The sequence below is a fragment of the Ceratotherium simum genome, chromosome 6 (assembly GCF_057802395.1).
Source record: "Ceratotherium simum simum isolate JZ-2026a chromosome 6, ASM5780239v1, whole genome shotgun sequence".
Lineage (NCBI taxonomy): Eukaryota > Metazoa > Chordata > Mammalia > Perissodactyla > Rhinocerotidae > Ceratotherium > Ceratotherium simum.
Window position 1 is genome coordinate 55,044,577 of NC_141905.1, and position 15,613 is coordinate 55,060,189.

The 15,613-nt window shown below is 39.6% G+C and overlaps 1 protein-coding gene across 2 annotated transcripts in view; it reads left to right on the forward strand.

Annotated features, from left to right (window-relative positions):
* Positions 1-15,613, forward strand: part of PLCE1 (phospholipase C epsilon 1) — a 325,603-nt gene that overhangs the window by 240,553 nt on the left and 69,437 nt on the right. For both annotated transcript variants that reach the window (XM_087432292.1, XM_087432293.1), the window contains exon 8: positions 4,178-4,853. In XM_087432292.1, coding sequence (XP_087288418.1) covers positions 4,178-4,853 — 676 coding nt within the window. The remainder of the gene's footprint in view (positions 1-4,177; positions 4,854-15,613) is intronic.

Below are 15,613 nucleotides of genomic sequence, written 5' to 3' on the forward strand. Positions count from 1 at the left end.
TGCATAAAATTCACTATATGATCTAAGAGACAAAGCTATTAGTTTCTTTCTTGAGATAAACTTATTTCATTACAAAAATTGTCAATTTTATCTTGGGCATTAGTCCCTGGAAGAATGCTTTTTAATGGAGTTATTTATACCTAGCATTAGTTCTTTCTGTGTTCTAAAATAGAAACTGATACTAAGAAAGACAGTGTCCCCTCTGTCCCAGCTTACATCATCTCGGAGCAGCAGAAATGGGCTCCAGAAAAGCCTCATAATTTTTCTTTGCAGACACTATTTTTCATAATGCCTATAGTTTTTCACTGGAAAATACTTAATTTAGCTCAGAACTCAAATTAAATGGAATATCGGCAACACCATTTCTCTTGCTAAATTAAAATCAGAAATGCTATGTCCAAGTTAACATTGGACAAACTATATTTCAGGCATACTGACACTTACCAATTGATTCTTTTTTGCTCTTAAAACCACAACTAGTGTGACATGGAGTATGTGGAAATGGTCCCAGAGAAAGGAAATAAAAAGATTAAAGGGCTTGGATGTGGCCCTGAAGAAAACCCCTCCAGAGGAACAGCTGGGCTGGTGAAGCCTAGGGAAATGGAAGTGGGGAAGGAAAAGTGGCAGGGATGAAACCTCGGTCTTCCTATATTTAATTATAGTCATTTACTTTCCTGAGTCAGGTGCTGTGCTGAGTGCTTTACAAGTATTATCTTATTTAAGCACCACCATTACACCAAAAGAAATGGGTATTGTTTTTTTTCCATTAACGAATGGTAAGGTGAGGCTCAGGAGGTTGAGTGATTTGACTACGTCACGCAGCAAAGAGGTAGTGGAACTGAATATTAAACCCAGGGTGACTCTAGAAGGCACATTCCTAACTACCATGCTAATGTATAAAGCATGGACAGAAGTATTATATAAGAGGACATAAGTGTTCATTTTCCACTGTTACTGGGAGTAATTTCAGAGGGATGGAGCTAAATTAGACACAAAGGATTTTCTTTCTTTTTCTTTCTTTCTACACCTCTTATGGTGAAATGCAATTTTAAGAAAAGTGTATAAAACAGAATGTTATTGCACATAGCACCCAGATCTTGATTTCTAATAACATTCTTCAATAAAAGAAAGCAAAGCTCCTTGGAGAAATAGCTGATTCCAAAACTGGAGCAGGAAATACATAAGATGAGCATGGAGCATCTTGTGCCAGAAATTAAAGAAGTGCTTAAAAAAAAAAACCCTGGGGCATGCCTGGTGGCACAAGCGAGTAAGTGCGGCAGCCCAGGGTTGGTAGGTTCGGATCCCTGGCGCGCACCGACGAACCACTTGTCAAGCCATGCTGTGGCGGCGTCCATATAAAGTGGAGGAAGATGGGCACAGATATGAGCTCAGGGCCAATCTTCCTCAGCAAAAAAAAAAAAAAAAAGAGGAGGATTGGCATTGGATGTTAGCTCAGGGCTGATCTTCCTCACAAAAAAAAAAACCCACAATAATAACATTATATCAAAGGAACACAACAGCCAACTGAAAGAGCTCCCAATGGCCAAAGCTGGGACAATTTGAGCAACAGAATAAAGTGCTATTAAATTATATCCCAAAGTATTAAATAAATATCCACGAGTCCATATACATAAATGACAAACAAACAAATTGGGGGAGAAGAGACAAATCTCCCATGCAGAAGAATTCCAAATAATCTAAATAGGTACTCCGCCCTCTAGGAGGTAGAGCATAACTCCCTATTCCTTAAGTGTGGGCCACACATGGTGACTTCCTTCCAAAGAGGACAGTAGAGAAAGGAGTTAAAAAAACAAAGAGTAACTTTACGGTGAACATGACCAACACTGCCCCAGCCAGTCACTGTCAACAGGGGTGAGTCATGTTGGTAGGATGTTCCCTTGACATGATGTGATGAGAATGCCTCTGTCTCTTCCTCCCCAAAATCTGGATTAACCCATTCTAATTCTGAGAAAAACATCAGGCAAATTCTAATTGAGGGACATTCTAAAAAGTACCTGACTGGTGCTCCTCAAAACTGTCAAGATTAACAAAACCAAGGGAAGTTTGAGAAACCATCATATCTAGGAGGAGCCTAAAGATACATGATAACTAAATGTACTCTGGTATCCTACATGGATTCCTGGAACAGAGAAGGACATCGGCAAAAACTAGGAAAATCTAAATAGAGTATGAATTTTAATTAATAATAATGTATCGGGGGCCGGCCCTGTGGCGTAGCAGTTAAGTGCACATGCTCCGCTGCGGCAGCCCGGGGGGTTCACAGGTTCGGATCCCGAACCTGTGACAAGCACCTGTGACAAGCACCGACACACTGCTTGTCAAGCCATGCTGTGGCAGCGTCCCATATAAAGTGGAGGAAGGTGGGCACGGAGGTTAGCCCAGGGCCAGTCTTCCTCAGCAAAAAAAGAGGAGGATTGGCAAATGTTAGCACAGGGCTGATCTTCCTTACAAAAAAAAAAAAAAAAGCTAATGTATTTGAATATCCATCAAGTGAGTGCATGCGTAACTACCACCCAGTGTGAAAACACTGCCAGCACCCAAAAACCCCTTGTTTCCCTTCTCAATTATGTCACCACCTTTCCCCCTAGAGAAAAATTTATTACTGTGAATTTTATAATAATACATCCTGCGTTTCTTTATAATTTTACCACTATTATACATTTCTAAACAATATAGTATAGTTTTGTCTAGTTTTGAAATTTACATTTACATAAATGTAATCATACAGCATGTATTCTTGTCTGTCTTGCTTAAGAGTTGTCCATGTTGTTGCATGTAGTTAGTTATTGCATGTTCGTTTTCATTACTATGCAGAATTACATTGTATGAACACATCAATTTTTATTTATACATTTTATTGTTGCTGGACATTTGGGTTGTTTCCAGTGTTTCCAGTGTGGGTTATCTGAAAAGGATATTCTGACCATCAGATTTGTGAGATCTCTTATAGATTTCTTTTTTAAGAATATGATTTATGTGAGGCAAGGAGGGAGAACCTGCTGTTTCAAAGCAGGGGTGGGATCTTGCTCCGGGACCAGGATCTAGACTGAGAGTCCAAGAAGCCCAGTGCTGCTGCTCATGCCTTGCCAAGAGGCAGTATGCTCTCCAAGTGCCTCAAGATGATGGGAACATTACTTCCCAGAAATGTATGGACCAGCTCCTTCTCAATTTTATCCACCACTTTGCTGGTGATGTCTATGGGTCAAACAGCAGAAACCTTGATCTTACTAACAGTTCTTCATGCTTTGAAGAGAATGAGTCTTGGGCACGTTTCTGCCAAGGTGGCCTGATAGAAAGGAGGCGGTAAAGTCTCTCTTGCCTTCCCCTCAGATCCTCCTGGCCTTGATAATCCAGGTTCCTGACTCAGGGAAGGCAACTTGCTAAATTTTCCAAGCAAACAAGTCCTTGTATGTGCACATGGGCTTGCACATGTGCACACACACAGACAATGAAAATCTAAGGTTGAGTCAAGGAGAGCTGGTCTTGCTCATCTGGCTACCATGACTGTATTTCCCAATGAGTGTCTTTGAACTAATCGTATTTTATTTTTAACAGACACATTTCTCAGGCCAACTTATTAAGTCTTGTTTTGCCTGTTTTAGCCTCATTGTATTCTGGTCATGACTTTTGTTTATGATCAAGTAGAAGGCAAACGAACCTAGTGATGAAGATCCCAGACTAAAGAGTCAGACAGACCAGAATCCTGCCTTGGGTAGACTTCTTCTGAGCTGGGTAACCTGGAGCAATTTATTTACCCCTTTGGAACTTCAGTTTCCTCAAAGATAAAAAAAAAATAAGAAAACTTACTTCACAAGTAGGTCAAATTAAGTAAGAAAAAAATATGTAAAGTGTTTAACACAGTTCCTGACACAAAAGGGAAAACTAATACTAATGAAGATTATTGTTGTTAATATTAAAAATATAAGAACTGATCTAGTAGTTCCTTTCCTTATGTCTATGGTCAGACATATTGCTAAATATGAGGTTTTAGAATACAGCTATAAAAAATTACTCTGTGACTTTTAGCATTTTATATTTCCTATGCTAATTTGAATTCATTGTGGAATGAAAAATGATGTCCAGTGTTAGTGAAAGGCTTTGTGCTGTTCTCACTTCTGATTATAAGACAGACAAAATTTGTATCTCTTTCCATCAGGTTTATAATTGGAGATTTGCTGGATTCTGAAAATGACATCTTTGAGCAGCCCAAAGAATGGGACCCTCATGGATCAGAAGAGCCACAGAAGGCCTTTGACCATGGGACAGAGCTCATCCCGTGGTACGTGCTGTCCATCCAAGCTGATGTGCACCAGTTCCTGCTGCAGGGGGCCACGGTCATCCACTATGACCAGGACACGCACCTCTCTGCCCGCTGCTTCCTCCAGCTTCAGCCTGACAATAGCACATTGACCTGGACGAAGCCCACTACTGCCTCCCCAGCCAGTGCTAAAGCAAAACTTGGTGTACTTAGTAACACGTCCGAGCCTGGCAAATTCCCATTACTGGGCAATGCTGGATTAAGTGGCCTGGTGGAGGGGGTCTTGGATCTGTTTTCAGCAAAGGCTGTGTACATGGGACACCCTAGCATTGATATACACACTGTGTGTGTTCAGAACAAACTGGGTAGCATGCTTCTCTCAGAGACTGGTGTAACACTGCTCTATGGGCTTCAGACCACGGACAATAGATTATTGCACTTTGTGGCACCAAAGCACACAGCTAAAATGCTCTTCAGCGGATTGTTGGAACTCACGAAAGCTGTGAGAAAGATGAGGAAGTTCCCTGACCAAAGACAGCAGTGGCTGCGGAAACAATACGTCAGCCTCTATCAGGTAAGGGGTGCAGCTTTCCCTCTCTTCTCAGTAACATAATTCTCAGGATACAGATCTTGTAAAAACACACTTGGCAACTAGATCATCAGAATTCATTCTCCCAGCTCTGTCACTTACTACCTGAGTGATATTGGGCAGCTTTTACTAACCTCTCTGTGCCTCAGTTTCTTATCCATAAAATGGGAATAATAACAATACCTATTCATATGGTGGCTGTGATGTTTAACTGAGTTAATATGTGTAAAGCCATAACGTAAATTCATGTGTATAAAGAATAGTATTTGGGGGCCGGCCCCGTGGCCTAGTGGTTAAGTACAGTGCGCTCCGCTTTGGCAGCCCAGGTTCAGTTCCCGGGCACACACCTACATCACTTGTCGGAGGCCATGCTGTGGCGGCAACCCACACACAAAATAAAGGCAGATTGGCACAGATGTTAGCTCAGGGGGAATCTTCCTCAGCAAAAAAAAAAAAGAATAGTATCTGGCTCATAGTACATCTTATTATTATTTTGTATGAAAATAGTGACTGTGAGGGCCAGCCCCATGGCTTAGCGGTTAAGTGCGTGAGCTCCGCTGCTGGCGGCCTGGGTTCAGATCCCGGGCGCGCACCGACGCACCACTTCTCAGGCCATGCTGAGGCCGTGTCCAACATACAGCAACTAGAAGGATGTGCAGCTATGACATACAACTATCTACTGGGGCTTTGGGAGAAAAAATAAATAAAACTAAAATAAATGAATAAATAAATAAATAAATAAATAAAAGCTCTGGAAAACCTTTAAAAAAAAAAAAAAGAAAATAGTGACTGTGGTCATTGTACTTCACACATCTGGAAAGAAACCAGTTTGTATAAGCATTTTCACTTACTCCAGGTTTCACGTGAAAGTATTGTAATCTGAATGCTTTTATTTTATTTATTTATTTATTTTTTGTGAGGAAGATCAGCCCTGAGCTAACATCCGTGCTAATCCTCCTCTTTTTGCTGAGGAAGACCGGCTCTGAGCTAACATCTATTGCCAATCCTCCTCCTTTTTTTCCCCAAAGCCCCAGTAGATAGTTGTATGTCATAGTTGCACATCCTTCTAGTTGCTGTATGTGGGACATGGCCTCAGCATGGCCAGAGAAGCGGTGCGTCGGTGCGCGCCCAGGATCTGAACCCGGGCCGCCAGTAGCGGAGCGCGTGCACTTAACTGCTAAGCCACGGGGCCAGCCCGTGAATGCTTTCATTATTAATTAGGGACTAGCTGATACATTGGAAACCTTCACTTTGGAAATTGAAATTCAGAGTCATCACCTAGTATGTTACATGGCTCTCAGAGCATGGGTATTAAATACTCAGAGTATTTAACTTAGTGGTATTGCTGCCTACCTGTAGAACTTCTAAGGTTAAAAGAAACTTTCTCGAATGTGAGATAACTCATACATGGAGTTCTTCCTAACCAAGTTTCTAGTGGCAGCAGCCCTTAGGGGGCAGTTTCTCATAGTCAGCTGCTTAAACTGAGTGAGTTTCTTATTAACCCTATATTATCAGGTACTTTAATACTCCAGTCAGGGGTGGCGCAGGACTGGGCTGAATGAGATGGTGAGAAAAGCCATGGGCATAACAAACGTAGCAAGCTTGTGGGGGAAGGAGGGGAAGGATTGCTTGGAAATTGAGTCATAAACCCCGCTGCTGTTGAAATGGCATTGTCAAATGAGTTGCATCAAAATATTCAGTTTTTGTTTATATTTTTCTATCTTTTTGGGAAAAAAATTATCTTTTTTACTAGTGTTACAGAACAAATAGAACTATCACTTACTACTCAAATGACTGACTTCATGTGCTTTTTACAGTTCTAACATGTTTCTGACAATTAAAAACATTTTTCCCTCTGGGATGTTAGTAGAGGCACAGACAATGCCTCTTCTTCCCTTTTCCCCAAATGCATGCAATACTTGTGAGTAGAAATCATGTCCTGAATTACTAACTTGATTAAATAATTAATAAGCACATAAGCCTATATACACAATTTTGCTAATGCTGCCACAGCACAAAGCCAGTTTTAGTTAACTCATCTAGAACGGAAACCAAAATACCTGCTTCCTGTCTGCTCCACAGGGAGCTTCCAGTGCAGTCAGCTGCTTGGAGGAAAGGTCTTCAGGAGCTGTTATGAATATTGATTTTTAATTACAGTCATTCCTCAGCCTTCTACAATCATTAAGATTCATTCAACCTGGACATAAAGCAAAGTCTTTGAGCTCAGTTCCAATTATGTCACAAAGCCCATGTGGTTTACTTGGTCCATGTGTTTCCTTCCCTATCTTATAGCATAAAGTAACTGAATTAACACGTAAGGTGTACTTGGTTTCTCATTTACCCTGGCAACCTTCAGTTTTTGCTGAAGGAGGCACCAGCTGAGACCGTGAACAGCAATGCAAAGAGGTAAGAGGTGCTGCAGGAGCAGAGACAGAGAAAGTGACCTGGAGCAGATTCAGTCCTACCACAGCTACACCCCTCCCTTCCCCCAGGTCCCCAACCCTAAAGGCAAAACAGCTCCATATACCTCAGTCACTTCTGAAAACGTACATGATGTTCTTCCTCAAAACATTGTTCTACATGAGCCGCCTAGGAAGACAGGCAACATGTCTTAGAAACACTCGATTTCTTTTTTTAAAAATAGTGAAAAAAGTCAACGGACTGATCATTTTCCCATCATATAGACCAGTTCCCAAATTGTCTCAGGGAACATCAAAAAGATGCTAATTTGGTACTTGGAGAACAAAAGGTCAAACAGGCATCATGGTAAATGCTCCTCTTGGTGACTTAGAATACAGTTTAGCACATTTAAGGCTCTGAGAAGTCCCAAAGTATAAAAGAAACCCATTGAAATATATCTGTAAGTTAAAGACATTTATGAGAAGTCTTGAGTTCTTCCAAACTTCTGTTAACAGCCCTACAACAGTATTTCTTTATCCCCAGTTTGGAAAGGGCTTTCATGGAAAATAATCTTTGTGGCATCAGAGTTCCTTTGTGTGATGAGTGTATGTGAAGTTACTTTCGAGTACAGGTATTTTATACTAGCAAATATAAATTGATCTAATGGAAATAGTAACAGGAGATAAAGCAAAAGACAAGAAGAAATGGTGACATTTGTAATGAAGCCTAGGAATACAGAAAAATAAAAGAAAGTAAACTGTGCTGAGATTTGATGTGGGGTGTGGAGGAAAGACTGGTATCCTGAGCTTTGGCTCGAGGTTGTTAAGAGCAGAGCTGAGAACCCCTAGTCCTGGGTGTCGATGCAAATAATCCATAATCAATCTATAAACCAAAATCGAGGTGAGTTTATTAGGAGCCAAATTTTGAGGACCATATAGCCCGGGGCCTTGCTTCCCTAAGGAAGGAAGGGCACCAAAGAAGTGGGGTGTACAGAGTGGTTATATACCATCAAAGAGCATGTATCACATATGATTGCAATGTCCCTTTTACAATAGTCACAAGATCGCCCTGCCAGATTGCCCTGTCAGCATAGCAATTGATGCTACACAGCGGGTAGCAGGTCTGCTGTCTCCATGGGCATGGCTGGTGGCAGGTCTGTTGTCTCCAGTTGAGCGGTCACAGGATGAGCACAGCAATCAAATCCTGGCCTAGGGAGAAATGCTTATCCTCAAGGAAATTCCAATGTGGGGGAAGTTGCATCCCTATCTTAAGAATGTTTGTTCTTGTCTTTGGGACATGTTAATTGCTTAAAGCAGATATACAATGAATGTTCAGAGGCCACAGGCCCCTTTTGGAAAAACACAGTCAGGCTGAATTAGTTTTACGCCAAAGCCTTCCTCATATGCTCCAATATATCCTATTGCTTGCCATTTGTTTATCATGGGTATTTGAAAAGATCTCTGGGAAGCTGAGAAGGTTAGATACAGGATCAGCAGATAAACTTCTTTGGTTGTAAGCAACAGAAACAGATTCTAGCTACCTTCAAAGAAAAAAAAAAGGATTTATTCAAAGGATTATATTAGTTGAACAGTCTTCAAGATATTGTATGCAGAGATATGTCAAGAGGTAAAAGTGCATGAATACTTTTTAAGGAGTCAATTTTCTAATCCTCAACTTCCACATGAACTGTTTTCTAAAACTGAGAATGTGCCTTCACTCACAATAGTCCTTCTCCCAAATTAAAAATAGCAGGTATATCTTTCACCCATCGCAAACAAGTTTACTGTTTTATATAAAATGAAAGATTCAAACTACATGTTAGTTCCCAGAAAGTCTCCTTTAAAGATTATGCAGAGGAATCCTGCCTTTTCCAGACCTGAAATATTTCCGTTAAGAGTAAAGCTTGGCCCATGTTGGGACGTTCTGAATTTAGAAAAATCAAAGCAGTCGAGGTAAAAGGTGCTGATTCTTTTGTGTGTACATGCTAATGGGTCTATTAAAAAATTTCTTATTAAAGATTTTATTTTTTTGGAGCAGTTTTAGGTTTACAGTAAAGTTGAGAGGAAGGTACAAAGATTTCCCCTAAACCCCCTGCTTCCTCACATGCATGGCCTCCCCCATTATCAGCATCACTCACCAGAATGGTACATTTTTTACCAAGGATGAACCTGCATTGACACATCATAATCACCCAAAGTGCATAGTTTACCTTAGAGTTCTCTCTTAGTGTTGTTCGTTCTTTGGGTTTGTACAAATATATAATGACATACATCCATTATTATAATATCATATGGAGTATTTTCTCTGCCCTAAAAATCATTTGTTCTCTGCCTATTAATCTCTTCCCCACCCTACCCCACCCTTTTCTCTGATCCCCTGCAACCACTGATCTTTTTATTGTCTCCATAGTTTTGCCTTTTCCAGAATGTCATGTAGTTGGAATCATATGGTATGTAGCCTTTTCAGATTGATTTCTTTCCCTTAGTAATATGCATTTAAGATTCCTCTATGTCTTCTCATGGTTCGATAGCTCATTTCTTTTTATCATTGAATAATATTCCATTGTCTGGATGGACCACTTTGTCCATTCACCCCCTGAAGGACATCTTGGTTGCTTCTGAGTTTTGGCAATTATGAATAAAGCTGCTGTAAACATCCATGTGCAGGTTTTTATGTGGACATAAGTTTTCAACTCTTTTGGTTAAAAACCAAGAAGCACAATCACTGGATCATATAGTAAGAGTATATTTAGTGTTATAAGAAACTGCCAAATATATCTTCTTTTTGTGTGTGTGTGAGGAGGACTAGCCCTGAGATAACACCCAATGCCAATCCTCCTCTTTTTGCTGAGGAAGATTGGCCCTGGGCTAACATCTGTGCCCATCTTCCTCTACTTCATATGGGACGCCACCACAGCATGGCTTGACAAGCAGTGCATCGGTCCACGCCCGGGAGCCGAACCTGCGAACCCCGAGCTGCCGAAGTGGAGAGCACACACTTAACCGCTGAGCCACCGGGCTGGCCCCCTCAAACTCTCTTCTAAAGTGGCTGTCCATTTTACATTCCCACCAGCAATGAATGAGAGTTCCTGTTGTTCCACATCCTCACCAGCATTTGGTGTTGTCAGTGTTTTGGATTTCGGCCATTCTAATAGGTGTGTACTAGTATCTCATTGTTTTAATTTACAGTTCCTTGGTGACATATGATGTGGAACATCTTTTAATATGCTTATTTGGCATCTGTATATCTTCTTTGGTGAGGTGTCTGTTAAGGTCTTTGGCCCATTTTTTAATCAAGGTATTTGTTTTCTTATTGTTGAGTTTTAAGTGTTCTTTGTATATTTTAAACAACAGTCCTTTGTCTGATGTTTCTCTTATAAATGTTTTCTCCCAGTCTTTAGCTTGTCTTCTTATTCTCTTGATAGCATCATTCACAGAGTGGAAATTTCAATTTTTTTTTTATTGATGTTTTAATGGTTTTTAACATTGTGAAATTTTGGGTTGTGCATTTTTGTTTGTCCATCACCATATATATGACTCCCTTCACCCCTTGTGCCCATCCCCCACCCCCACTGCCCCTGGTAACCACAGTACAGTTTTCTCTGTCCATGTGTTGGTTTATATTCCACATATGAGTGAGATCATACAGTGTTTGTCTTTCTCTTTCTGGCTTATTTCACGTAACATAATACGTTCCAGGCCCATCCATGTTGTTGCAAATGGAACGATTTTGTCTTTTTTTATGGCTGAGTAGTATTCCATTGTATATATATACCACATTTTCTTAATCCAGTCATCAGTCGAGGGACACTTAGGTTGCTTCCACTTCTTGGCTATGGTGAATAATGCTGCAATGAACATAGGGGTGCATAAGTCTCTTTGGATTGTTGATTTCAGGTTCGTTGGATAGATTCCCAGTAATGGGATGGCTGGGTCGTAGGGCATCTCTATTTTTAAGTCTTTGAGGAATCTCCATACTGTTTTCCATAGAGCCTGCACCAGTTTGCATTCCCACCAGCTGTGAATGAGGGTTCCTGTTTCTCCACATCCTCTCCAACACTTGTTGTTTTTTGTCTTGGTGATTATAGCCATTCTAACGGGCGTGAGGTGGTATCTTAGTGTTGTTTTGATTTGCATTTCCCTGATGATTAGTGATGTTGAACATCTTTTCATGTGCCTATTGGCCATCTGTATATCTTCTTTGGAGAAGTGTCTGTTCATTTCCTCTGCCCATTTTTTGATCGGGTTGTTTGTTTTTTTGTTGTTCAGTTGGGTGAGTTCTTTATATATTATGGAGATCAACCCCTTGTCAGATGTATGTTTTGCAAATATTCTCTCCCAGCTGGTGGGTTGTCTGTTCATCTTGATTCTCGTTTCGTTTGTCTTATAGAAGCTCTTTAATCTGATAAAGTCCCACTTGTTTATTTTTTCTTTAGTTTCCCGAGTCTGGGTAGGCACATCATCCGAAAAGATTCCTTTATAACCAATGTCAAATAGTGTGTTGCCTATATTTTCTTCTATGAGTTTTATAGTTTCAGGTCTCACCTTCAGGTCTTTGATCCATTTTGAGTTAATTTTTGTGAATGGTGATAGCAGATGGTCCACTTTCATTCTTTTGCATGTGGCTATCCAGTTTTCCCAACACCATTTATTGAAGAGACTTTCCTTTCTCCGTTGTATGTTCTTAGCACCTGTGTCGAAAATTAGCTGTCCGTATATGTGGGGTTTTATTTCTGGGCTTTCAATTCTGTTCCATTGATCTGTGTGTCTGTTTTTGTACCGGTACCATGCTGTTTTGATTACTATTGCTTTGTAGTATGTTTTGAAGTCAGGGATTGTGATGCCTCCTGCTTTGTTCTTTTTTCTTAGAATTTCTTTAGCTATTCGGGGTCTTTTGTTGCCCCATATAAATTTTAGTATTCTTTTTTCTATTTCTGTGAAGAATGTCATTGGGATTCTGATTGGGATTGCATTGAATCTGTAGATTGCTTTAGGTAATATAGACATTTTAACTATGTTTATTCTTCCAATCCACGTGCATGGGATATCTTTCCATTTCTTTTTGTCATCATGGATTTCTTTCAATAATGTCTTGTAGTTCTCATTGTATAGATCATTCACCTCCTTGGTAAGATTTATTCCTAGGTATTTTATTCTTTCTGATGCAATTGTAAATGGTATTATCTTTTTGAGCTCTCTTTCTGTTAGTTCATTATTAGCATACAGAAATGCAACTGATTTTTGTAGATTGATTTTGTACCCTGCAACTTTGCTGTAGTTGTTGATTGTTTCTAATAGTTTTCCAACAGATTCTTTAGGGTTTTCTATATATACAATCATGTCATCTGTAAATAGTGAGAGTTTCACTTCTTCGTTACCTATTTGGATTGCTTTTATTCCTTTTTCTTGCCTAATTGCTCTGGCCAAAACCTCCAGTACTATGTTGAACAGGAGTGGTGAGAGTGGGCAGCCCTGCCTCGTTCCTGTTCTCAGAGGAATGGCTTTCAGTCTTTCCCCGTTGAGTATGATGTTGGCTGTGGGTTTGTCATAAATAGGCTTTATTATGTTGAGGTACTTTCCTTCTATTCCCATTTTGTTGAGAGTTTTTATCATAAATGGATGTTGTATCTTGTCAAATGCCTCCTCTGCGTCTATTGAGATGAGCATGTGGTTTTTCTTCTTTGTTTTGTTGATGTAATGTATCACGTTGATTGAGTTGCGGATGTTGAACCATCCCTGGTATAAATCCCACTTGATCATGGTGTATGATCTTTTTAATGTATTGTTGTATTTGGTTTGCCAATATTTGTTGAGGATTTTTGCATCAATGTTCATCAGCGATATTGGCCTGTAATTTTCTTTCTTTGTATTGTCTTTGTCTGGCTTTGGTATGAGGGTGATGTTGGCATTGTAGAATGATTTAGGAAGTGTTCCATCTTCCTCTATTTTTTGGAATAGTTTGAGAAGGATGGGTATTAAATCTTCTTTGAATGTTTGGTAAAATTCACCAGAGAAGCCATCTGGTCCTGGACTTTTATTTTTTGGAAGGTTTTTGATTACTATTTCAATCTCTTTTTTTTTTTTTTAAGATTTATTTATTTAGTTTCCCCCCAAAGCCCCAGTAGATAGTTGTATGTCATAGCTGCACATTCTTCTAGTTGCTGTATGTGGGACACGGCCTCAGCATGGCCGGAGAAGCGGTGCGTCGGTGCACGCCCGGGATCTGAACCCGGGCCGCCAGCAGCGGAGCGCGCGCACTTAACCACTAAGCCACGGGGCCGGCCCTATTTCAATCTCTTTACTTGTGATTGGTCTATTCAGATTCTCCATTTCTTCTTGGTTCAGTTTTGGGAGGTTGTATGAGTCTAAGAATTTATCCATTTCTTCTAGATTGTCCAATTTGTTGGCATATAATTTCTCATAGTATTCTCTTATAATCCTCTGTATTTCCATGGTATCCGTTGTAATTTCTCCTCTTTCATTTCTAATTTTATTTACTTGAGCCTTTTCTCTTTTTTTCTTAGTAAGCCTGGCTAAGGATTTGTCAATTTTGTTTATCTTCTCAAAGAACCAACTCTTTGTTTCATTAATCGTTTCTACTGTTTTTTTGGTCTCAATTTCATTTATTTCTGCTCTGATTTTTATTATTTCTCTCCTTCTGCTGACTTTTGGCTTTGTTTGTTCTTCTTTTTCTAGTTCTGTTAGGTGTAATTTAAGGTTGCCTATTTGGGCTTTTTCTTGTTTGTTAAGGTGGGCTTGTATCGCTATGAGTTTCCCTCTCAGGACGGCTTTTGCTGCATCCTATATGGTTTGATATGGCATATTATCATTTTCGTTTGTTTCCAGATAGTTTTTGATTTCTCCTTTAATTTCATCAATGATCCATTGGGTGTTCAATAGCACGTTGTTTAATTTCCACATTTTTGTCACTTTCCCAGTTTTTTTTTCATGGTTCATTTCCAGTTTCATAGCCTTATGGTCTGAACAGATGCTTGTTATGATTTCAATCTTCTTAAATTTATTGAGGCTTGCTTTGTTTCCCAACATATGGTCTATCCTAGAGAATGTTCCATGCACACTTGAGAAGAATGTGTAGTCAGCTGTTTTTGGATGGAGTGCTCTGTATATGTCTACTAGGTCCATCTTGTCCAGTTTTTCATTTAAGTGTACTATTTCTTTATTGACTTTTTGTCTGGATGATCTATCCATTGATGTAAGTGGGGTGTTAAGATCCCCTACTATTATTGTGTTGTTGTTAATGTCTCCTTTCAGGTTTGTTAATAGTTGCTTTATGTACATTGGCGCTCCTATGTTGGGTGCATATATATTTTTAAGTGATATGTCTTCTTGGTGGAGTGTCCCTTTTATCATTATATATTTCCCTTCTTTGTCCTTCTTAACCTGTTTTATCTTGAAGTCTACTTTGTCTGATATGAGTATGGCAACACCTGCTTTCTTTTGTTTGCCATTAGCTTGGAGTATTGTCTTCCATCCTTTCACTCTGAGCCTGTGCTTGTCTTTAGTGCTAAGATGTGTTTCCTGAAGGCAGCATATTGTTGGGTCTTGCTTTTTAATCCATCCTGCCACTCTGTATCTTTTGATTGGAGAGTTCAATCCATTTACATTTAGGGTAATTATTGATATATGAGGGCTTAATGTTGCTGTTTTGTCACCTATTTTCTGGTTCTTTTGCGTTTCCTTTGTTTCTTGTCCCATTTGTTTCAGACTGCCAATTCAGTTTGGTTGTTCTGTCTTATGACTCTTCTAGTTTTCTCTTTGTTCATCATATGTGGTTTTGTTTTGATTATTTGTTTAGTGGTTACCTTGAGGTTTGGGTAAAAAATCTTGTGTATGATATAGTCCATTATCTGATGGCCTCCTATTTCCTTATACTAAGTCAATTCAATCACTTTCCTCTTCCCCTTCTAAGTTGTTCTTATTATACCTTATTCTATCTTGTGTTGTGGCTGTGTGTTTACAGTGATGAGGATAAATTTCTTTTTGGTGAATTCCTTCCTTTGATCTTTGATTTTAATATTTAAGTGGTTGCTAACCTATTCCGGTAAAGATCTACTATTTTTCTGAGTTTATCTACCTATTTTTCTCCTTGCTCCAAGCTTTGTATTCCCTTTCTCTTCTTTTTTTCAGGAGAAATTTCAAATTTTAATGAAGGAGTCTATTAAATTTTTTTTTTTTATAATTTTATTTATTTATTTTTCCCCCAAAGCCCCAGTAGATAGCTGTATGTCATAGTTGCCCATCCTTCTAGTTGCTGTATGTGGGACACGGCCTCAGCATGGCCGGAGAAGCGGTGCATCTGTGCGCACCCGGGATCTGAACCCGGGC